Raw genomic sequence first — 25,439 nt, forward strand, 5'->3', positions numbered from 1 at the left:
AGGGTTAGTGTAGCCTGGGTTAGTGTAGTCAGGGTTAGTGTAGTCAGGTTTAGTGTAGTCAGGTTTAGTGTAGTCAGGGTTAGTGTAGTCAGGTTTAGTGTTAGTGTAGTCAGGGTTAGTGTTAGTGTAGTCAGGGTTAGTGTAGTCAGGGTTAGTGTTAGTGTAGTCAGGGTTAGTGTAGCCACGGTTAGTGTAGCCAGGGTTAGTGTTAGGATATTCACAGTCTATTGTCCATTGCTCGTGTTTCTTGGCCCAAGCAAGTCTCTTCTTATTAGTAGTGGTTTCTTTGCAGCAATTCAACCATGAAGGCCTGATTCACAGTCTCCTCTGAACAGTTGATGTTGAGATGTGTCTGTTACTTGAACACTGTGAACCATTTGTTTGGGCTGCAATTTCTGAGGCTGGTAACTCTAATCAACCTATCCTTGGGTTGGCAGGTAGTCTAGTGGTTAGAGCATTGGGCCAGTAACCAAAAGGTTGCTGGATCTAATCCCTGAGCTGACAAGGTCATTATTTGTCATTCTGCCCCTGAACAAGGCAGTTAACCCACTGTTCCCTGGTAGGCCTTAATTGTAAATAAGAATTTGTTCATAACTGACATGTCTAGTTAAATGAAAAATGTAATCCTCTGCAGCAGAGGTAACTCTGGGTCTTCCTTTCCTGTGGCGGTCCTCATGAGAGCCGGTTTCATAGCATCCCGGAGTCGCTCGCCTGTTGACGTTGAGACTGGTGTTTTGCGGGTACTATTTAATGAAGCTGCCAGTTGAGGCGTCTGTTTCTCAAACTAGACACTCTAAGGTAACTATCCTCTTGCTCAGTTGTGCACCGGGGCCTCCCACTCCTCTTTATATTCTGGTTAGTGCCAGTTTGCGCTGTTCTGTGAAGGGAGTAGTACACAGCGTTGTACGAGATCTTCAGTTTCTTGGCAAATTCTCGCATGGAATAGCCTTCATTTCTCAGAACAAGAACAGACTGATGAGTTTCAGAAGACAGTTAGTTGTTTCTGGCCATTTTGAGCCTGTAATTGAACCCACAAATGCTGATGCTCCAGATACTCAACTAGTCTAAAGAAGGCCAGTTTTATTTCTTCATTAATCGGAACAACAGTTTTCAGCTGTGCTAACATAATTGCAAAAGGGTTTTCTAATGATCAATTAGCCTTTTAAAATGATCAACTTAGATCAGCTAACACAATGTGCCATTGGAACACAGGAGTGATGGTTGCTGATAATGGGCCTCTGTATGCCTATGTAGATATTCCATTAAAAATCAGCTGTTTCCAGCTACAATAGTCATTTACAACATTAACAATGTCTACACTGTATTTCTGATCAATTTGATGTTATTTTAATGGGCAAAAACAAGGACATTTCTAAGTGACCCCAAACTTTTGAACGGTGGTGTATCATTGTCATTATGGGGCATTGTGTGTAGATTGATGAGAGACCAAAAAAATAACACTTCCATTTTAGAACAAGGCTGTAACGTAACAAAATGTGTAAAACGTCAAGGGGTCTGAATACTTTCCGGAGGCACTGTATTTGGTATTATCAAAGATAAATATGTAGGTCTACTGATTTGATCAGGAGTCGTCGACTGCTGCTTTCTGTGTATCAATGACCATGTTTAAACACCTGCTTCATTCATCAATCATACCTGGATTGCAGATAGCTGACCAAATGCCTCTTAAAGGGAAGCTTGTAGCCTGTGGGAGTCAGCAGACTCTTAAAGGGAAGCTTGGTGCTGTGGGAGTCAGCAGACTCTTAAAGGGAAGCTTGACGCTGTGGGAGTCAGCAGACTCTTAAAGGGAAGCTTGTAGCCTGTGGGAGTCAGCAGACTCTTAAAGGGAAGCTTGTAGCCTGTGGAAGTCAGCAGACTCTTAAAGAGAAGCTCGTAGCCTGTGGAAGTCAGCAGACTCTTAAAGGGAAGCTTGACGCTGTGGGAGTCAGCAGACTCTTAAAGGGAAGCTTGTAGCCTGTGGAAGTCAGCAGACTCTTAAAGGGAAGCTTGACACTGTGGAAGTCAGCAGACTCTTAAAGGGAAGCTTGACGCTGTGGAAGTCTGCAGACTCTTAAAGGGAAGCTTGACGCTGTGGGAGTCAGCAGACTCTTAAAGGGAAGCTTGACGCTGTGGAAGTCAGCAGACTCTTAAAGAGTTCTTAAAGGTTCAGTGTAGTCAAAATTCAGTTTTACAACAGCTGATGAAACTAAAGCTTGTAAAAGTGTGAGAAAAAAAAGGTATTTGACAGAAACAAATCAAGTAACCAGGCTGGTTACTTTTTCTATTTGGCTGGCTACTCCATGTGCTTGTGGAAAACAGTGCAGGGCTCTCTGGGATGTCCTTTAACAGTTGCACATCTATTCAGCTTCTCTGTTGTACAACTGAATGGTTGAATTCTTACGGTTTAAATGTCAACCTAATACCTCGGGCAATAATGGAGTAATCTGTTCCTGGATTGTGAGATTACACTCAGTATGATCCTGTTACCTCAGACCCAGCGGAGCCGAGCCAGTAGACTGTGAATGCACCTATTCCACATACAGTTGAAGTCGGATGTTTACATACATCTTAGCCAAATGCATTTAATCTCAGTTTTTCACAATTCCTGACATTTAATCCTAGTAAAAAATTCCCTGTTTTAGGTCAGTTAGAATAATAGTAGAGATAATGATTTATTTCAGCTTTTATTTCTTTCATCACATTCCCAGTGGGTCAGAAGTTTACATAAACTCAATTAGTATTTGTTAGCATTGCCTTTAAATTGTTTAACTTGGGTCAAATGTTTCGAGTAGCCTTCCACAAGCTTCCCACAATAAATTGGGTGAATTTTGGCCCATTCCTTGGGATCATTGTCCATTTGGAAGACCCATTTGCGACCAAGCTTTAACTTCCTGACTGATGTCTTGAGATGTTGCTTCAATGGACAGTGAGGGGAAAAAGTATTTGATCCCCTGCTGATTTTGTACGTTTGCTCACTGACAAAGAAATGATCAGTCTATAATTTTAATGGTAGGTTTATTTGAACAGTGAGAGACAGAATAACAACAACAAAATCCAGGAAAACACATGTCAAAAATGTTATAAATTGGTTTGCATTTTAATGCAGGAAATAAGTATTTGACCCCCTTTCAATCAGAAAGATTTCTGGCTCCCAGGTGTCTTTTATACAGGTAACGAGCTGAGATTAGGAGCACACTCTTAAAGGGAGTATAAAAGACACCTGTCCACAGAAGTAATCAATCAATCAGATTCCTCTGAGCAGTGTCTTATCATCATCCTAAAACCTACTCTGAGCAGTGTCTTATCATCCTAAAACCTACTCTGAGCAGTGTGTTAACATCCTAAAACCTACTCTGAGCAGTGTCTTATCATCCTAAAACCTACTCTGAGCAGTGTCTTATCATCCTAAAACCTACTCTGAGCAGTGTCTTATCATCCTAAAACCTACTCTGAGCAGTGTCTTATCATCCTAAAACCTACTCTGAGCAGTGTCTTATCATCCTATAACCTACTCTGAGCAGTGTCTTATCATCCTAAAACCTACTCTGAGCAGTGTGTTAACATCATCCTAAAACCTACTCTGAGCAGTGTGTTAACACCATCCTAAAACCTACTCTGAGCAGTGTCTTATCATCCTAAAACCTACTCTGAGCAGTGTCTTATCATCATCCTAAAACCTACTCTGAGCAGTGTCTTAACATCCTAAAGCCTACTCTGAGCAGTGTCTTAAGATCCTAAAACCTACTCTGAATGTTTTCTTTATTGTCTTAAAACCGGTTTTAACAGGATTCCCAGGACCTTTTCTGAGATGATTTGTGGATACGGGCCCAGCTCTCACTCACTACTCACTGGCATAACCCCTAAACCACCTGGTGTGGGTTCATAGCCTGAGGAGTGGTAGGGTGAGAGGGGGAGGATAAGAGGAAGGGAAGAGGAGTGGTAGGATGGCTAGAGGGGGAGGAGAGGTGAGAGGACAGAGCTAGATGGGGGGGAGAGGTGAGAGGAGGAGGGCAAGAGGTGGAGCAGAGGTGAGAGGAGGAGGAGGGCTAGAGGAGGAGTAGGGGGAGAGGTGAGAGGAGGAGGAGGAGGGCTAGAGGAGGAGGAGGGCTAGAGGTGGAGAGGTGAGAGGAGGAGGAGGAGGAGAGGTGAGAGGAGGAGGAGGAGGGCTAGAGGAGGAGGAGAGGTGAGAGGAGGAGGAGGAGGGCTAGAGGAGGAGGAGAGGTGAGAGGAGGAGGAGGAGGGCTAGAGGGGGAGGAGAGGTGAGAGGTGGAGAGGTGAGAGGAGGAGGAGGGCTGGAGGAGGAGAGGTGAGAGGAGGAGGAGAGATGAGAGGAGGATAAGGGCTGGAGGAGGAGGAGAGGTGAGAGGAGGAGGAGAGGTGAGAGGAGGGCGGTCCAGCCGCAGGGTGCAGGCGTTTCATTTAGCTCTGCTCTTTGATCCTGTCTCCCAAGTTTCCTGCTGCGAAGAAGGTTCATACTCTCCCTCCCCTTCCATCTCTTCTCCTCCTTCCAGTCTCTCTCCCTTCCTGCCCTGCCCATCCCCTCTCCTCCCCCTCTCTTTCCTCCATCCAGTCGCTCTGTACTAACTATAGTGGGGCAAAAAAGTTTTTAGTCAGCCACCAATTGTGCAAGTTCTCCCACTTAAAAAGATGAGAGAGGCCTGTAATTTTCATCATAGGTACACTTCAACTATGACAGACAAAATGAGAAAAAAAATCCAGAAAATCACATTGTAGGATTTTTTATGAATTTATTTGCAAATGATGGTGGAAAATAAGTATTTGGTCACCTACAAACAAGCAAGATTTCTGGCTCTCACAGACCTGTAACTTCTTTTTTTTGACTAAATACTTTTTTGCCCCACTGTATCTGTAAGGTCCCTCAGTTCAGCAGTGAATTTCAAGCACAGATTCAACCTCAAAGACCAGGGAGAGTTTCCAATGCCTCACAAAGAAGAGCACCGATTGGTAGATGGGTAAAAAAAATTAACTGACATGGAATATCCCTTTGAGCAACATGGTGGAGTTATTAATTACACGTTGGATGGTGTATCAATACACCCAGTCACTACAAAGATACAGAGGTGTCCTTCCTAACTCAGTGTATCAATACACCCAGTCACTACAAAGACAGAGGTGTCCTTCCTAACTCAGTGTATCAATACACCCAGTCACTACAAAGATACAGGTGTCCTTCCTAACTCAGTGTATCAATACACCCAGTCACTACAAAGATACAGGCGTCCTTCCTAACTCAGTGTATCAATACACCCAGTCACTACAAAGATACAGGTGTCCTTCCTAACTCAGTGTATCAATACACCCAGTCACTACAAAGATACACTGAGTTAGGAAGGACGCCTGTATCAATACACCCAGTCACTACAAAGACAGAGGTGTCCTTCCTAACTCAGTGTATCAATACACCCAGTCACTACAAAGATACAGGTGTCCTTCCTAACTCAGTGTATCAATACACCCAGTCACTACAAAGATACAGGCGTCCTTCCTAACTCAGTGTATCAATACACCCAGTCACTACAAAGACAGAGGTGTCCTTCCTAACTCAGTGTATCAATACACCCAGTCACTACAAAGATACAGGTGTCCTTCCTAACTCAGTGTATCAATACACCCAGTCACTACAAAGATACAGGCATCCTTCCTAACTCAGTGTATCAATACACCCAGTCACTACAAAGATACAGGCGTCCTTCCTAACTCAGTGTATCAATACACCCAGTCACTACAAAGACAGAGGTGTCCTTCCTAACTCAGTGTATCAATACACCCAGTCACTACAAAGATACAGGTGTCCTTCCTAACTCAGTGTATCAATACACCCAGTCACTACAAAGATACAGGCGTCCTTCCTAACTCAGTGTATCAATACACCCAGTCACTACAAAGATACAGAGGTGTCCTTCCTAACTCAGTGTATCAATACACCCAGTCACTACAAAGACAGAGGTGTCCTTCCTAACTCAGTGTATCAATACACCCAGTCACTACAAAGACAGAGGTGTCCTTCCTAACTCAGTTGCTGGAGAGGAAGGAAACTGCTCAGGGATTTCACCATGAGGCCAATGGTAACTTTAAAACTGTTACAGAGGTTATTGGCTGTGATAGGAGAAAACTGAGGATGGATCAACAACATTGTAGTTACTCCACAATACTAACCTAATTGACAGAGATAAAAGAAGGAAGCCTGTACAGAATAAAAATATTCCAAAACATGCATCCGGCACTTAATTAAAACTGCCAAAAATGTGTCAAAACAATTAACTTTATGTCCAAACATTACGTTTGGGGCAAATCCAACACAACACATCACTGAGTACCACTCTTCTTATTTTCAAGCATGTTGGTGGCTGCATCATGTTATGGGTATGCTTGTCATCGGCAAGGACTAAGGAGTTTGTTAGGATAAAAAGAAACAGAATAGAGCTAAGCACAGGCAAAACAGACACAGTGAGAGAAATCCACCTTTCTACAGGACAGTAACCTAAAGAAAACAAAGCCAAATATACACGGGAGCTGCTTACCAAGACAGACATTGAATGTTCCTGAGTGGCCTAGTTACAGTTTTGACAAGGACCTGTTTTCAACCACTGGCCTGCCATTGGCTGGATGTCCTATGGGTGGTGGACCATTCTTGATACACATAGGAAACTGTTGAGTGTGAAAAACCCAGCAGCGTTGCAGTTCATGACCGTTGCAGCAGGCACCTACTAGTATACTCCATTCAAAGGCACTTAAATATTTAGTCTTGTCCATTCACCCTCTGAATGACACACATACACAATCCATGTCTCCATTGTCTCAAGGCTTAAAAATCCTTCTTTAACCTTGTCTCCTCCTCTTCATCTACACTGATTGAAGTGGATTTGTACACTGTGCATATTGGTAGTTCTCTTGGTAGGTCTTTTGGTAGGTCTCTGCTATGTCAATAGGTCTATGCTGTGTAGATAGGGTTCTGCTGTGTCGATAGGGTTCTGCTGTGTAGATAGGGTTCTGCTGTGTAGATAGGGTTCTGCTGTGTCGATAGGGTTCCGCTGTGTCGATAGGGTTCTGCTGTGTAGATAGGGTTCTGCTGTGTAGATAGGGTTTCTGCTGTGTAGATAGGGTTCTGCTGTGTCGATAGGGTTCTGCTGTGTCGATAGGTCTCTGCTGTGTAGATAGGGTTCTGCTGTGTAGATAGGGTTCTGCTGTGTAGATAGGTCTCTGCTGTGTAGATAGGGTTCTGCTGTGTCGATAGGGTTCCGCTGTGTCGATAGGGTTCTGCTGTGTCGATAGGTCTCTGCTGTGTAGATAGGGTTCTGCTGTGTAGATAGGGTTCTGCTTTGTAGATAGGTCTCTGCTGTGTCGATAGGTCTCTGCTGTGTAGATAGGGTTCTGCTGTGTAGATAGGGTTCTGCTGTGTAGATAGGGTTCTGCTGTGTCGATAGGGTTCTGCTGTGTAGATAGGTCTCTGCTGTGTCGATAGGGTTCTGCTGTGTCGATAGGGTTCTGCTGTGTCGATAGGGTTCTGCTGTGCCGATAGGTCTCTGCTGTGTAGATAGGGTTCTGCTGTGTCGATAGGGTTCTGCTGTGTCGATAGGGTTCTGCTGTGTAGATAGGGTTCTGTAGTGTAGATAGGGTTCTGCTGTGTAGATAGGGTTCTGCTGTGTAGATAGGGTTCTGCTGTGTCGATAGGGTTCCGCTGTGTCGATAGGGTTCTGCTGTGTAGATAGGGTTCTGCTGTGTCGATAGGGTTTTAGTTTTGGGCTAGCCAGTAGTCCTCCAGTGGGTTGTCAGTGTGATAATGTGTTGCCTCTCAGGTCATCAGTAGTTTTGGCCTAGCCAGTAGTCTAATCCCCCAGTGGGTTGTCAGTGTGATAATGTGTTGCCTCTCAGGTCACCAGTAGTTTTGGGCTAGCCAGTAGTCCTCCAGTGGGTTGTCAGTGTGATAATGTGTTGCCTCTCAGGTCATCAGTAGTTTTGGCCTAGCCAGTAGTCTAATCCCCCAGTGGGTTGTCAGTGTGATAATGTGTTGCCTCTCAGGTCACCAGTAGTTTTGGGCTAGCCAGTAGTCCTCCAGTGGGTTGTCAGTGTGATAATGTGTTGCCTCTCAGGTCACCGGTAGTTTTGGGCTAGCCAGTAGTCCTCCAGTGGGTTGTCAGTGTGATAATGTGTTGCCTCTCAGGTCACCGGTAGTTTTGGGCTAGCCAGTAGTCCTCCAGTGGGTTGTCAGTGTGATAATGTGTTGCCTCTCAGGTCACCGGTAGTTTTGGGCTAGCCAGTTGTCCTCCAGTGGGTTGTCAGTGTGATAATGTGTTGCCTCTCAGGTCACCGGTAGTTTTGGGCTAGCCAGTTGTCCTCCAGTGGGTTGTCAGTGTGATAATGTGTTGCCTCTCAGGTCACCAGTAGTTTTGGGCTAGCCAGTAGTCCTCCAGTGGGTTCTGATGTATATCTGCAGGCTGAACCTGTTTTCCACTTTGGGATGGTCGACATTCACCCTGTGATTGGCTTGATGAAGTGGGCATTTTCCATCAACACAACACAGTTAGCCTAGCAGACAATGTTACCGATAGCAACTAGATAAAGAGTAAGGTAAAACTTAAGCTTCTGGTTCTGCCATTTAGATTGTCCTGTAATCTGATAGTGTATTTATTTGACCTAACTTGTCCATGTATGTGTCCAATGCTGGGGGACAAATTAAACGTCCATGTTGCGAACAATAAACTTTATTCAATTCAATTATAGCCTCCAACTCAGGATACAGGCTAGTGTGGTACTAGTAGCGGGCATGTCATTGGATCACACTTGGAGATGACTTGATGACACTGGTGTTCGTTAGAGAGGACAGTTGTATTGCCTCCAGAGAGGGATACATGAAGTAGAGCGCACTGGCATGTCGTTGGATCGCCTCTAAGGCGTCTGATGGTCTCCGTACTGTAGGTAGAAAGACATTTAGTTTCTGATTCCTTCTGCTAATCCTCTGCTCGACAATACCACGTCATGGACACATTCATGCATTTTATAAACCCGGGTAGTTTGGATACAGGATGCTGATTGGATTAAAACAGCATTAAGCCGTGTGTATGTGAGATTGGATATCATGAATGACATTGCGCCTTTTCACCTTGATAAAACAGCTACGTGGAGAACAGCTCTACATGCCCATGTAGAAAACACGTGTTCAGAAGTGTGTTTGTCTCTCTCTCTCTCTCTCTCACACTTTTTGTCTCTGTCTCTCTCTTTCTCTCTCTCTCTGACTCTCTCTCTGTCTTTCTCTCTCTGTCTCGCTTTGTCTCTCTCTCTCTCTGTCTTTCTCTCTCTGTCTCGCTTTGTCTCTCTCTCTCTCTGTCTTTCTCTCTCTGTCTCGCTTTGTCTCTCTCTCTCTCTCACACTTTTTATCTCTAACTCTGTCTCTCTCTCTCTCTGACTCTCTCTCTGTCTTTCTCTCTCTGTCTCACTTTGTCTCTCTCTGTCTTTCTCTCTCTGTCTCGCTTTGTCTCTCTCTCTCTCTGTCTTTCTCTCTCTGTCTCGCTTTGTCTCTCTCTCTCTGTCTTTCTCTCTCTGTCTCGCTTTGTCTCTCTCTCTCTCTCACACTTTTTATCTGTCTCTAACTCTGTCTCTCTCTCTCTCTCTCTGACTCGCTTTGTCTCTCTCTCTCTCTCACACTTTTTATCTGTCTCTAACTCTGTCTCTCTCTCTCTCTCTGACTCGCTCTCTGTCTTTCTCTCTCTGTCTCGCTTTGTCTCTCTCTCTGTCTCTCTGTCTCTCTCTCTGACTCTCTGTCTTTCTCTCTCTGTCTCACTTTGTCTCTCTCTCTGACTCTCTCTCTCTGTCTTTCTCTCGCTGCCTCTCTCTGTCTCTCTCTCTCTCTCTCTCTCTCTCTCTCTTTCTCTTTCTTTCCCCACAGGTATCCCCTTCCCCAAGAACTTCATCCAGATCTGTAAGAAGATCATCTGCCGTCTGTTCCGGGTGTTTGTCCACGTCTACATCCACCATTTTGACCGTATGATCCTGATGGGAGCTGAGGCCCATGTTAACACCTGCTATAAGCACTTCTACTACTTCAGCACAGAGCTCAACCTCATAGACCGCAAGGAGCTGGAGCCACTGGTGAGTCAAAACAGAGACTTTGTCCCAGATGGCACCCTAGTCCCTATGTAGTGCACTACTTTAGACCAGAGACCTATTTCCTTTGTAGTGCACTACTTTAGACCAGAGCCCTATTACCTGTGTAGTGCACTACTTTAGACCAGAGCCCTATTCCCTATATAGTGCACTACTTTAGACCAGGGCCCTATTCCCTATATAGTACACTACTATAGACCAGGGCCCTATATAACCCTATTCCCTATATAGTGCACTACTTTAGACCAGAGCCCTATTCCCTATATAGTGCACTACTTTAGACCAGGGCCCTATAGAACCCTATTCCTATATAGTGCACTACTTTAGACCAGTAGGAGTACAAGTTAAACAACTCAATCCTCTCAGAAAGACACACGTGACGAGGTGTTTATTAAAATACTCTGGTCACCCGGTAGTCATCTACTATGTCACCCGGTAGTCATCTACTATGTCACCCGGTAGTCATCTACTATGTCACCCGGTAGTCATCTACTATGTCACCCGGTAGTCATCTACTATGTCACCCGGTAGTCATCTACTATGTCACCCGGTAGTCATCTACTAAGTCACCCGGTAGTCATCTACTATGTCGGCGGGTAGCTACCGGTTAAGAGCATTGAGCCAGGAACCGAGCACTTAACCTTTGTAATGCTCCTGGTAAGATGACTCAAATGTAAATGTTCTATACTGACTGGACTGATGTGACCTACGGGTTAGAGGGAAGTCGCGGATCAGAGAACATTAAGAGATCAGTGGTCAGCACAGCCGCCTCCGGATCACATATATCTGTTGTCTGTGGACTCTCCCTTCCACTGTAATAAAAACCACAATACAAAAGAGGAGTAGAGATCCGTTCCCTTTTTAAAATGTCTACTAAAACCCTCTCTCCTGGTCTAATAAACCCCTCTCTCCTGGTCTACTAAACCCCTCTCTCCTGGTCTACTAAACCCCTCTCTCCTGGTCTACTAAACCCCTCTCTCCTGGTCTACTAAACCCCTCTCTCCTGGTCTACTAAACCCCTCTCTCCTGGTCTACTAAACCCCTCTCCTGGTCTAATAAACCCCTCTCTCCTGGTCTACTAAACCCCTCTCTCCTGGTCTACTAAACCCCTCTCTCCTGGTCTACTAAACCCCTCTCTCGTAGTCTATTAAACTCCTCTCTCCTGGTCTAATAAACCCCTCTCTCCTGGTCTATTAAACCCCTCTCTCCTGCTCTACTAAACCCCTCTCTCCTGGTCTACTAAACCCCTCTCTCCTGGTCTAGTAAACCCCTCTCTCCTGGTCTACTAAACCCCTCTCTCCTGGTCTACTAAACCCCTCTCTCCTGGTCTACTAAACCCCTCTCTCCTGGTCTACTAAACCCCTCTCTCCTGGTCTACTAAACCCCAATCTCCTGATCTACTAAACCCCTCTCTCCTGGTCTACTAAACCCCTCTCTCCTGGTCTACTAAACCCCTCTCTCCTGGTCTACTAAACCCCTCTCTCCTGGTCTAATAAACCCCACTCTCCTGGTCTAATAAACCCCACTCTCCTGGTCTAATAAACCCCACTCTCCTGGTCTAATAAACCCCACTCTCCTGGTCTAATAAATCCCACTCTCCTGGTCTAATAAACCCCTCTCTCCTGGTCTACTAAACCCCTCTCTCCTGGTCTACTAAAACCCTCTCTCCTGGTCTAATAAACCCCACTCTCCTGGTCTAATAAATCCCACTCTCCTGGTCTAATAAACCCCACTCTCCTGGTCTACTAAACCCCACTCTCCTGGTCTAATAAATCCCACTCTCCTGGTCTACTAAACCCCTCTCTCCTGGTCTACTAAACCCCTCTCTCCTGGTCTAATAAACCCCACTCTCCTGGTCTAATAAACCCCACTCTCCTGGTCTAATAAACCCCACTCTCCTGGTCTAATAAATCCCACTCTCCTGGTCTAATAAACCCCTCTCTCCTGGTCTACTAAACCCCTCTCTCCTGGTCTACTAAAACCCTCTCTCCTGGTCTAATAAACCCCACTCTCCTGGTCTAATAAATCCCACTCTCCTGGTCTAATAAACCCCACTCTCCTGGTCTACTAAACCCCACTCTCCTGGTCTAATAAATCCCACTCTCCTGGTCTACTAAACCCCTCTCTCCTGGTCTACTAAACCCCTCTCTCCTGGTCTAATAAACCCCACTCTCCTGGTCTAATAAACCCCACTCTCCTGGTCTAATAAACCCCACTCTCCTGGTCTAATAAATCCCACTCTCCTGGTCTAATAAACCCCTCTCTCCTGGTCTACTAAACCCCTCTCTCCTGGTCTACTAAAACCCTCTCTCCTGGTCTAATAAACCCCTCTCTCCTGGTCTACTAAACCCCTCTCTCCTGGTCTACTAAACCCCTCTCTCCTGGTCTAATAAACCCCACTCTCCTGGTCTAATAAATCCCACTCTCCTGGTCTAATAAACCCCTCTCTCCTGGTCTAATAAACCCCACTCTCCTGGTCTAATAAATCCCACTCTCCTGGTCTACTAAACCCCTCTCTCCTGGTCTACTAAACCCCTCTCTCCTGGTCTACTAAACCCCTCTCTCCTGGTCTAATAAACCCCACTCTCCTGGTCTACTAAACCCCACTCTCCTGGTCTAATAAACCCCACTCTCCTGGTCTAATAAACCCCACTCTCCTGGTCTACTAAACCCCTCTCTCCTGGTCTACTAAACCCCTCTCTCCTGGTCTAATAAACCCCACTCTCCTGGTCTACTAAACCCCACTCTCCTGGTCTAATAAATCCTACCCTACCTCTTCTTTTGCGTTCTTGCTTTTTCCACATTTCAGAATGAAAACGCCTTCGGTGATCATGAATAAAGGAGCTGTTATTTACACACAGAGAGAGACGTTCTTCTCAGTCCTGCTGCCTAAAACTCCTTCAACTCAAATCCCTTCTGACTTAAATGTGAATATAAAACAGGCTTACAAGTGAGTTCCTGTAAACACAAGCAGACAATGAACACTGGATAAGGGGGGTGGGAGAGGGGCGGGAGAGGGGGGGGGCGAGAAAATAAAAATTATTGAACAAAACCTAGCTAAAAAGCAAATAAACAATGGCTTCTTTCTCTTGACTATCATAAGAGATCCCCATGACCAAGGCAGGAGATTGCCAACACCCACGCAGATATGAAACAGCCCAGAGAGAGAGAGAGAGAGAGAGAGAGAGAGAGAGAGAGAGAGAGAGAGAGAGAGAGAGAGAGAGAGAGAGAGAGAGAGTAGAGAGAGAGAGAGAAGAGAGAGAGAGAGAGAGAGAGAGAGAGAGAGAGAGAGAGAGTAGAGAGAGAGAGAGAGAGAGAGAGAGAGAGAGAGAGAGAGAGAGAGAGAGAGAGAGAGAGAGAGAGTAGAGAGAGAGAGAGAGAGAGAGAGAGAGAGAGAGAGAGAGAGAGAGAGAGAGAGAAGAGAGAGAGAGAAAAGAAACTGTGAAAGTCTGGAAGGAATCTGAGGCTGATCAGTTCAACATTGTGTAATATAGTTTTTTTCTTTGCTTGATTAAAATAGCTGTTTGTTTTTAAAGGTTTAGTATGGAACTTGAAAATGCACTTGCCTGGTCAGTTGTCCTTTACCAAACATTATTCAGTGCATAATTATATTCAATTATTTCCATTTACTTGTCCCCTGTCCTGTATGTGAATCATTCTCATTTGGTCTCATGGTGGCTCAGGAGAGAGGGAACGAGAAGATTATTTTGTTAATAGGCAACAGAGCATGTAATGTACACACAGGAGAGAAAATAGGTAGGGTATGGGGAGGAGAGAGAGAGAAGAGGTAGGGTATGAGGAGGAGAGAGAGAAGAGGTAGGGTATGAGGAGGAGAGAGAGAAGAGATAGGGTATGAGGAGGAGAGAGAGAAGAGGTAGGGTATGAGGAGGAGAGCGAGAGAAGAGGTAGGGTATGACGAAGAGAGAGAGAGAAGAGGTAGGGTATGAGGAGGGGAGAGAGAGAGAAGAGGTAGGGTATGAGGAAGAGAGAGAAGAGTTAGGGTATGAGGAAGAGAGAGAGAGAAGAGGTAGGGTATGAGGAGGAGAGAGAGAAGAGGTAGGGTATGAGGAAGAGAGAGAGAAGAGGTAGGGTATGAGGAAGAGAGAGAAGAGTTAGGGTATGAGGAAGAGAGAGAGAGAGAAGAGGTAGGGTATGAGGAGGAGAGAGAGAAGAGGTAGGGTATGAGGAAGAGAGAGAGAAGAGGTAGGGTATGAGGAAGAGAGAGAGAGAAGAGGTAGGGTATGAGGAAGAGAGAGAGAGAGAAGAGGTAGGGTATGAGGAGGAGAGAGAGAAGAGGTAGGGTATGAGGAAGAGAGAGAGAAGAGGTAGGGTATGAGGAGGAGAGAGAGAAGAGAGAGAAGAGGTAGGGTATGAGGAGGAGAGAATAGGTAGGGTATGAGGAAGAGAGAGAAAAGAGGTAGGGTATGAGGAAGAGGGAGAGAAGAGGTAGGGTATGAGGAGGAGAGAGAGAAGAGGTAGGGTATGAGGAGGAGAGAGAGAGAAGAGGTAGGGTATGAGGAGGAGAGAGAGAGAAGAGGTAGGGTATGAGGAGGAGAGAGAGAAGAGGTAGGGTATGATGAAGAGAGAGAGAGAAGAGGTAGGGTATGAGGAAGAGAGAGAGAAGAGGTAGGGTATGAGGAGGAGAGATAGAGGAGAGGTAGGGTATGAGGAGGATGGAGAGAGAGAAGAGGTAGGGTATGAGGAGGATGGAGAGAGAGTGTAAATGAGGTAAGATAAGGGAGGTAAAGGCAATAAATAGCCCGTAGTAGCGAAGTAATTACAGTATAGCAATTAAACACTGGAGTGATACAGTGCCTTTTGAAAGTATTCGGCCCCCTTGAACTTTGCGACCTTTTGCCACATTTCACGCTTCAAACATAAAGATATAAAACTGTATTTTTTTGTGAAGAATCAACAACAAGTGGGACACAATAATGAAGTGGAACGACATTTATTGGATATTTCAAACTTTTTTAACAAATCAAAAACTGAAAAATTCAGCCCCCTTAAGTGAATACTTTGTAGCGCCACCTTTTGCTGCGATTACAGCTGTAAGTCGCTTGGGGTATGTCTCTATCAGTTTTGCACATCGAGAGACTGACATTTTTTCCCATTCCTCCTTGCAAAACAGCTGGAGCTCAGTGAGGTTGGATGGAGAGCATTTGTGAACAGCAGTTTTCAGTTCTTTCCACAGATATCTTTATGTTTGAAGCCTGAAATGTGGCAAAAGGTCGCAATGTTCAAGGGGGCCGAATACTTTCGCAAGGCACTGTAGATGTGAAGAAGATGAATGTGTGTGTTGGTAGGTTGACCTTGTGTCTAACAGGCAGGATGTGTGTTAACATCGTTTAACTGTGTGTTTCTTTTCTCTCGTCCAGAAAGAGATGACTTCTGGGATGTGTCACTGAGAAGTAGCAGAACTACTGGAGCAGCTAAGGGACTATCTGCTGGCTCGGCAGGAGGTTACCATGGAGATACGGAGGGGTACACAGTTGACTCTGAAGCTTGATGACATCATCAGTGTGATTCAACTAGCTCGATGTCATCACTGTCATTCTGATAGCAAGAGAAGAGCCTGTTACCTGCAGCTATACCTGGCTGTCTGACTGACTGACTGGCTGGCTGGATATATGGATGGATGAATGAACGAATGAATGAATGAATAATGAATGGATGATTGAATGAATGAATGGATGATGGATAGATGGCTGGATGGATGGATGGATGATGGATGGATGATGGATGAACACTGTAGCAAAGACATTCTACTATTTCTACTGTAGTTAGAAAGGACCTCCCTCTCTAACACCACATCACTGAGGAGGACCTCCCTCTCTAACACCACGTCACTGAGGAGGACCTCCCTCTAACACCACGTCACTGAGGAGGACCTCCCTCTCTAACACCACATCACGGAGGAGGACCTCCCTCTAACACCACATCACTGAGGAGGACCTCCCTCTAACACCACGTCACTGAGGAGGACATCCCTCTCTAACACCACATCACTGAGGAGGACCTCCCTCTAACACCACATCACTGAGGAGGACCTCCATCTAACACCACATCACTGAGGAGGACCTCCCTCTAACACCACATCACTGAGGAGGACCTCCATCTAACACCACATCACTGAGGAGGACCTCCCTCTCTATCACCACGTCACTGAGGAGGACCTCCCTCTAACACCACGTCACTGAGGAGGACCTCCCTCTATCACCACATCACTGAGGAGGACCTCCCTCTAACACCATGTCACTGAGGAGGACCTCCCTCTCTAACACCACGTCACTGAGGAGGACCTCCCTCTCTAACACCATGTCACTGAGGAGGACCTCCCTCTAACACCACATCACTGAGGAGGACCTCCCTCTAACACCACGTCACTGAGGAGGACCTCCCTCTCTAACACCACGTCACTGAGGAGGACATCCCTCTCTATCACCACATCACTGAGGAGGACCTCCCTCTCTAACACCACGTCACTGAGGAGGACCTCCCTCTAACACCACATCACTGAGGAGGACCTCCCTCTAACACCACGTCATTGGAGGAGCTGAGTACCTAACTTTTACATGAGTTGATTGCATAGTAGTGGTACATCTAAAATGGCACCCTATTCCCTATATTGTACACTACTTTAGACCAGAGCCCTGTGGGTTCTGATGATTCAAAGTAGTGCACTATACAGGGAATTGGATTCCATTTGAGACGCAACGCTATGACTACTAGGACCACCTGACTGACTGCCTGTAGAATCTACACACAGGTTTGACCTCCTTTCTCCACTATGGGGCGCTCTACAGTAAGACTAAAGCTTTGTAGAATGCTGCACATGGTTCATACAATGATGAGGTTTTAATTCACTGATGAGGTTCTACTACACTGATGAGGTTTTACTACACTGATGAGGTTCTACTACACTGATGAGGTTTTACTACACTGATGAGGTTCTACTACACGGATGAGGTTCTACTACACTGATGAGGTTTTACTACACTGATGAGGTTCTACTACACTGATGAGGTTCTACTACACTGATGAGGTTTTAGTACACTGATGAGGTAATGATACACTGATGAGGTAATGATACACTGATGAGGTAATGATACACTGATGAGGTAATGATACACGGATGAGGTATTTGATGTGGACGGATACAGACGTTTACCCGGTGTTGGTTACAGTTTGTCTATTTCCTCTCCAACGATGACATTGTTTTTGTTGTTTAATTATGTCTTGTCTCGGAAACCTGCTTTTCCTGGTACTTTTCAAATGAACAGATAACATCTTGTGATGATTTTCAAGTTCTCATGTGTTTGTAATAACGGTCTTTAGTGTGGAGACGGCCAAATCATTCAGTTGATTTCCTTAATTTAGTCTTATGTTTTGTGAGTTTGACCTTGCAGACATGACAAGTGTCATTGTGTGTTTGGCTGGGAGCCGTCATGTGGTTGAATCTGTGATTGCTTAGTATATAGTTTATAACAATTACATTTATTAGTTTATAGTTTATAACAATGACATTTATTAGTTGAATCACGTCGAGTTAATTTGATGTTTCATCTGTGTACGTTTTTATGATTGAAAAGCATATGGACAGCGGTGTTTCTTCCACATCTTTGTTGTAGAGAACTTAAATACTGTGACTTGACTTCAGGTACCCAGAATGATCAATAACAGCAGTACAAATGGAATAACCAACTGTAGCTTTGGTAGTTTCACAGGTCCTTTTAAAGCGCTGTTAGCATTGTCTTACTCTTCAAGTAAGATGTACATCAATCATCGATCATGTTTTTTCAGTCACTTCACCGTGAGGACTTTAAATCTGAGCCTGTAGTGCTGACATCTTTGTCCTGGGGAATATGGTAGTCATGTGTGAGACTTTAACAACACTAACCATCCAGTCTGTCAATACAATCATCACAGTCTGTAGCCTAACGTGTGAAAGTCCCAGCCTCGGTCTTACACTATATAAAGAAAACAATGACACATATATTTACTGTTCTGTTTTTAATGCTGTTTGACTGTTCATGATTCCATGTCAACATTACCAGAAACAATAAAGTGTTTTTTTGATTCCTTTCTCAGACTCTTCCTGTCATTTCATTTGGGGGGGGTAGTTTCACATTCTACTGTTGTTGTGTACATCTGTTGTTGAGAGAAATGCGGAGCTTCAATCTCTTCGTCTGATTAACTCATCTCTAATGTCTCCCATTTATGAAATGGATGGTTGTAAAAAAATAAAATTAAAAAATAAATGTTTTGTAAAAGGCAGGAGACTGTTTGTCATGGCAACAGCAAGTATTCCAAGTCATGAGTCTCTTTGAGGATAAATGAGAGAAGAAGCGAAAGGAAAAAGAACCCTGGACACACTCTCCCTAGCTCTACACCTTCCTGTATACCAACTGTGGTATAACTGACTACAGGATTGGGCTCTTAAGTCTGCTCCGATCACATGACCGAAGTATTGTATCTCCTTACTTTCCAAAGTGGCACTTTGTCTTTGTTCAGCTTGTAGTCCTGACTCGTTGATGGTCTGTAGCCCTTTGTATTTGTTCAGCTTGTAGTCCTGACTCTTTGATGGTCTGTAGCACTTTGCTCAGATTCCTGTTGTGTTTTTCCTTGTTTGCTGCACCATAGACCAGTATGTAATCCGTCCTCTCAGGAGCTCATCTCCCTGTGAAAGATCATCCGTCCTCTCAGGAGCTCATCTCCCTGTGAAAGATCTCTGGCGCACTGGTTATTCCAAAACGGAAGGAGCGTGAAGCAGAATCTCCTCACAGGGACTGCAGAATCTCCCCACAGGGACGACATAATCTCCCCACAGGGACGACATAATCTCCCCACAGGGACTACAGAATCTCCCCACAGGGACTACAGAATCTCCCCACAGGGACGACATAATCTCCCCACAGGGACGACATAATCTCCCCACAGGGACTACAGAATCTCCCCACAGGGACTACAGAATCTCCCCACAGGGACTACAGAATCTCCCCACAGGGACTACATAATCTCCCCACAGGGACTACAGAATCTCCCCACAGGGACTACAGAATATCCCCACAGGGACTACAGAATCTCTCCACAGGGACTACAGAATCTCTCCACAGGGATGACAATCTCCCCACAGGGACTACAGAATATCCCCACAGGGACTACAGAATCTCCCCACAGGGACTACAGAATCTCCCCACAGGGACTACAGAATCTCCCCACAGGGACTACAGAATCTCCCCACAGGGACTACAGAATATCCCCACAGGGACTACAGAATCTCTCCACAGGGACTACAGAATCTCCCCACAGGGACGACAATCTCCCCACAGGGACTACAGAATATCCCCACAGGGACTACAGAATCTCCCCACAGGGACTACAGAATCTCCCCACAGGGACTACAGAATCTCCCCACAGGGACTGCAGAATCTCCCCACCGGGACTACAGAATCTCCCCACAGGGACTACAGAATCTCCCCACCGGGACTGTGACATCTGTTCTGAGGACCTAAACTCAATCTTGACCGGTTCACAGTTCAGTAGGCCTATCTCTCCAAACACATCTGTTCTGAGGACCTAAACTCAATCTTGACCGGTTCACAGTTCAGTAGGCCTATCTCTCCGAACACATCTGTTCTGAGGACCTAAACTCAATCTTGACCGGTTCACAGTTCAGTAGGCCTATCTCTCCGAACACATCTGTTCTGAGGACCTAAACTCAATCTTGACCGGTTCACAGTTCAGTAGGCCTATCTCTCCGAACACATCTGTTCTGAGGACCAAAGCCGTCATTCATGCAACGGTTCTGCTAAGTATGTTATTAACGTATGGTCCTCGAATCACAAAGATCCAGAATTTATACATTTCTCCTTTTCTTTCACTTGTGGTTAGGTAGCCTAGTAGTTAGAGCGTTGGGCCAGTAACCGAAAGGTTACTAGATTGTAGTCCCTGAGCTGACAAGGTAAAAATATGTTGTTCTTCCCCTGAACAAGGCAGTTAACCCACTGTCCCTAGGCCATCATTGTAAATAAGAATTTGTTCTTAACTGACTTGCCTCGTTAAATAAACTTTTTCTTAAAAATCCCCATACAATCAATCCTGCCACCTGGGCTGTGAACAGCAGTTTCAATGTTAGCCAGCAAGGGGGCGCTGTGGCAAGCTCTGGTAAGTGGTCTGAGGCATCACTATAATATCAGCACCAGTTTCCATCTTGAACTTGCCCCACGTGTGCCATTCACTGGGAGCTCAACATGCCACTGATCTTCAGAATCATACTGCTTGGCAACTGATCCTAACAGAATGCCCTTTGCATTTCATCTTCCGCTGTAACTTCTTTGACCCATTTTGTTTTACTTCCTGTATTTTTTTGTTGCTTGTTGGACAATAGCGGTTACAACTTGAGCAATTTTCCCTGTTTTGACTGACTGACTGTTTCTTTTCTGAAACTGTTTGTTCTGGCTTGCAAGCAAGTCTGTTTAAGAATGTTTGTTGTGATTGTTAATAATTGGATATGTAGACGGACGAGTCGGTCAAGGATCGATTCAGACAAGGTGGTAAATTGTATGACAAGCTACAGTTTATTCAGAGTGAAGATATCTAGAACAGCGTAATTACGGCTCTCCCGCTGGTTCGTACGGAAGCGCAGACGAAGAAGAGGCCGTTACAATCAGTACACCACTATTATATAGAAAAGAAAGTAGGTTGATTCTGGAAGATCGGATCTTTGGATTGGTTCAGCTGGGGTGTAGTCTGTAGTCTTCCGCCATTGGCTCAGTTGTCTGTCCGTCATCGTAGAATCCTCTTCGGGCATTCAACGTTCAGCTACAACGGAGATCATGTGTGTGTGCGCTGGTTTTGGCCATTAGTGTAATGCGGGAGCTATCCTGTAGGGGACCCCACAGGCTCAACTCTGAGTGGTAGCCCCCCCTTAACAATAGTTTGGTCTCCTACATAAGAAATAGCATTTCTCTACAAAACCCTCTCTTCACGTCTCACCAGAGACGTGACACAACCTAACTAGATCCAGACACAAAGAGAAACTTCTCCCAATGGGACTATGAAATAAGGCACGGTTTTAAACAGAAATAGATATATATGTATTACATCATGTTCTCCATTCAATCCCACTATGTACTAAGTTGGCTACCAGCCACCTAGGAACTTACAACCCTCATTTTACAGAGCGGAGAACAACAGCTCAAAATAAAAGTAAATGCTTGTCTACATAAGCCAACTTTTTTCCCGCAGGAAAAAGTTGTGATTCCCTCTCTTCACATCTCCAAAGAGATGTGACTTAAACTAGGCAAGTCAGGCGGAATGATCCACTTGCATAACACATACATACATCCCCATAAGGCAACAGCAGATATAATGTAAACCTAATAGGCACTCTCCTCCTCATCCTCGAATTCATGTAGGTCTTTATCCAGCAGAGGAAACATCTGGGAAGGGGAGGAAGGGTCAATGGCTTTAGAGATAACCCTAGTGGCAAGGGAACGGATGCATGGAATGCAACAGCATCCACAGAGAACTAAAATGGCAGCGAACACCGAAATGGATACCAAAATGGAGGACACCAGGGTTTTATATTTACCAAACGCACTCATCCAGGAGTCCCACATCGAGGTATCTATCCCAGAATGAGATTTCATTTTACCATTAAGCGTCCGCAGACCTTCTAGGGCTATGGTCAAGCTACCATCCGAGGCTGTGTTATTAGGGATGAAAGTGCAACACTGTTCACCAAACATAGTACAAGCTCCACCTTTCTCCGCCAGTAGCATATCTACTGCAATGCGATTCTGGAATGTCATAAGAGAAGTTGCAGCCAGGCTCTCATGCTCCATACCGTTATCACGCACCTGGCTCCTGTTATCTAACAACAAAAAACGCTTGTTCTCGCAACCCCACGCTCTGAATGTGCCCTCCCTTCTGTATTTTTCCAGCATGAGAAAGTCCCCTGGCCCTGACACTTTTAACAATGTTTCAAGTCAGCTATGTTGCATAACACTTGCATACATCAACACAAGCCAACAGCAGATAATATTCAATCATATATATGGTAATGGCTATAATGTAAAACACAGGAACCAATAATCCCTCTTTTTCACACCCCCCAGGGTGTGAACAAAAATTCAGCAATGAATCATATAACAGTCACAGAGTTTAAAATACCTTCATGTCAAAAGAGAACAGCTCATTCAAAAACAGAACATAAAAAATAAAAAAAATTGTGTGAAATTTAAGTCCCCCTTTTGACACCCACAAGGGTGTCACTTAGCAAAAACAGGATAACACTTTATTGTTTATTGACATGTAAGATACCGGATAAAACTTTGGTCATGGAAAACAGAGTAAAACAAAGCAAAGCATTATTATAAACCATCTGGTCCTCTCAGCTACTCCTATCCTGCACCAGTTGGGCTTCATGCCACCCAGGGACTCAAAACCTTCACAACAGGGAGAACAAACATACTGGAAAGAAAACCCATCATAAAGATGTATAACAAGGAACTGTGGTGGTGTAAGATTTATTCTACTACCTCGCCCACAGCATACCATGGGTCATCCTCAGTCAGTCTCATCCTCCCCTGAAAGCATGCTTCAGTATCAGCATCTCCAACTGGAGCATCACGCAAAGGCATCATCATGCCTGAAGCCTTCACCACATCTGTAACAGACTTCTTGAAACACGGTATGATGCAAGCAGCACAACACATCAATAACAAAAATACAGGAATTAGGGTCAGAAATCCAGTAACCACCATACTAGTGTACTTACCAAAACCAGGCTCCCACCCAAGAGAACAGGCCAGACTCCTCCACCCCCGCCATGGTCCTCATCTCAGCAGATAGTGCATCAAGCCCACTAAGGGCCTTAGATATACTACCATCTGGACTGGTGTTATTAGGAATATACGTGCAACATTGTTCACCGAACATCTTGCATACGCCCCCCTGACTGGCAAGAAGCATATCCCAAGCAAGTCTATTCTGTCTGGCAACCCTAGATGTGGCCTCAAACTGTTCAGACATACCAGTGAGTGCATCACGGGGGTAATTAACAAAACGCTGTTGATCATAGTAGATGTAATGAATCCATGCGGTCTGTCTTGCATCCACCATGGCTAGACCTATAATCCATCATTCCTGCCCAAGGCCTGAAGCTCATGAGGAACCCCCACCGGCACTCCCAACAGGTTAGTGTGTATGTCAACTACATCCTCTGTCCATGGAGCACTACTTCTATGTCTCCCATGGGATGGAATGTTTTCAGGTCCCCTGGATACAGAACCCAACAACTGTTCAGCAGTAACATCAACAATGGTCAGTGGAATTATCAAACTGGTCAGAGCACACGTACCTTGCCAGTCTCCTCTAAGAATGAGTCTCAGCACTCTTTTGGGTCCACAGATCCACCACACATCAGCCAGACCACTAGTTTGGTTTAGGCCTGTAACTGGCCAAGTGGAATTAATGGTTATGTTACTACTGCAATCAGCTTCAGGCAATCTCCCATAATCAATGCCATTACCTGTACCCGTGATGCAACTGTAATTGCCCCCATATGCCTCAACACCCCAAGGGGCCCGATGAGGAGGTACTGTAGGAAACACAAGGCTCAAAGAGGAACAGAGAGTTGAATTGGCCTCAACCAGGTATAAACCTCTCAGAATACACAACCACCCCTCTCCTTCTCCTATAGCAAATGGGTGTGTAGCCAGAACAGGTCCATCATGACCAATGTTTCATGTAACTCATGTAGTCCTTTCTTTTCAGGGTCTTAACTGTATACCTCATATAAGAAAGCCACAAATTGTCCCTACCAATAACACCAGTCTCAGTGCCTAATTGATCAATAGCTGAATAGTCTAACATTAATTACCTGAATGGGATTTTTTAACACAGTGGTGGCAGGTTCGGTCCAGGGGTGGTAGAGGAGTGTGTCTGGCCCTGGTTCATCTGGGACCTCTGGTTTTGGCAGCACCTTAATAGAAAACACACCCATCGTGTCTGTCCCGGTCCTTTGTAGTCCGAGGGTGTAAGTGCCTGCATCAGAGAGCTTAATAGTTTTGATGGTTAGCAAGATTTCATCACCTTTACAAAGTTCAACAGTGCTCCCAGGTTTTCCCATATCATGGAAAACCTATCCACCTTTGTGGGATCCCCTATGCTATAAGGATACCCTCTCTTCCAATCCCAGAACTGTCCCAAATCGGTTATCCTGTAATCCCCATACAGACACCCTCCCAATTTAATATAATTTCATTTATAATTTTCGTCCACTTGTTCTGTAGACATACATTCAGCATTCCACGGGTCAGAACCTGGAATCCGCTGGTACATCACCATCTATTTCCATCGATTTCTCCAGAGTCCTGGAAATAAGGCCTCATAGACAGGGAGTTAGACAACAGCCCCATAAAACTAAAACAGTCACACAGGTGAATGTAGCCCACAATACAGTGATCATAATATTTTGCCCATTTTCTAAACATATTATCAAACCCAATTAATCAGAAGTATCCACCCCAGTGTTTTCTGTCAACCCGTGATCCAGGGTGGTCAAACCAGCTGAGGCTTCGGGTACTGATTCATCCGGAGCTGTGTTATTTGGGATGTCACCCACGATAAGACAGCTCAGACAAACAGCTTCCATGTGAAGCCCCACCCTTTCCCCGAGAACACATCACTTAGCAAGAGCCAGACACATCTTCACTTCTATGAACAAAAACAGGGGTGACAGGACAGGGAGGATTTTCTTCATTCGAGAGATGGCCCCCGGAATTCTGTTAATTCCAGTTCTCCTCTCGAACACTGTTTATTGTTCGATAGTGTCAGTGTGTCTTACCCTCCCCTCTTTTGATACCTGGCTATGCCCAGGTAACAACCTTACCTACTCTAAATAATGACTTAGGTAAGATTAGTATATTATCCTTCTGTTCTGACATTATCATGTAGGAGCGCCCCTTTAATTTCCCACATGTCCAATTCTCCCTTTTGTCTCCACTCAGTGACTGTTATCTACACACTCCGTTATCTTTGCTCGTCCTGGCTCCCTTCTAAAACTTCTCCTCTCTGCTCTCCAACCGTCAAGGTCTCTGCAGTGCGGGGGAGGGCTCATCTGTCTGCCTTTTCCCATGTTTCCACATTTTAACTAAATGTCTCACTGTTTGGCTTTATCTAAACTCATGGATTTTTAGAAAAACATGGTGGCATGGTGGTCTATGGTGGCAATTTCTAAAGTCTTTATATAGGTTAAGTAAACTCCACTATAATTAAGTTACCTTAAAAAAATAAATTTCAAAAAAAAA

General features: G+C 45.0%; 1 protein-coding gene across 2 annotated transcripts in view; it reads left to right on the forward strand.

The window, feature by feature from the left end:
• LOC109881295 (MOB kinase activator 3B) overlaps positions 1 to 18,212 on the forward strand; it is a 49,519-nt gene extending 31,307 nt beyond the window's left edge. Inside the window, exons 3-5 of one of the 2 annotated variants that reach the window (XR_004205036.1) lie at positions 9,905 to 10,107; positions 15,501 to 17,034; positions 17,092 to 18,212. Coding sequence is in view for 1 of the 2 variants with exons in the window: in XM_020473454.2 (XP_020329043.2) it covers positions 9,905 to 10,107; positions 15,501 to 15,530 (233 nt within the window). In the remaining variant the exon portion in view is untranslated. Of the gene's footprint in view, positions 1 to 9,904; positions 10,108 to 15,500 lie in introns of both variants that reach the window. The other variant, XM_020473454.2, reaches the window with a different exon arrangement.
• The last annotated feature ends 7,227 nt before the right edge of the window (positions 18,213 to 25,439 follow it).

This window comes from Oncorhynchus kisutch, linkage group LG23 (assembly GCF_002021735.2).
Source record: "Oncorhynchus kisutch isolate 150728-3 linkage group LG23, Okis_V2, whole genome shotgun sequence".
NCBI classification, from domain to species: Eukaryota; Metazoa; Chordata; class Actinopteri; order Salmoniformes; family Salmonidae; genus Oncorhynchus; species Oncorhynchus kisutch.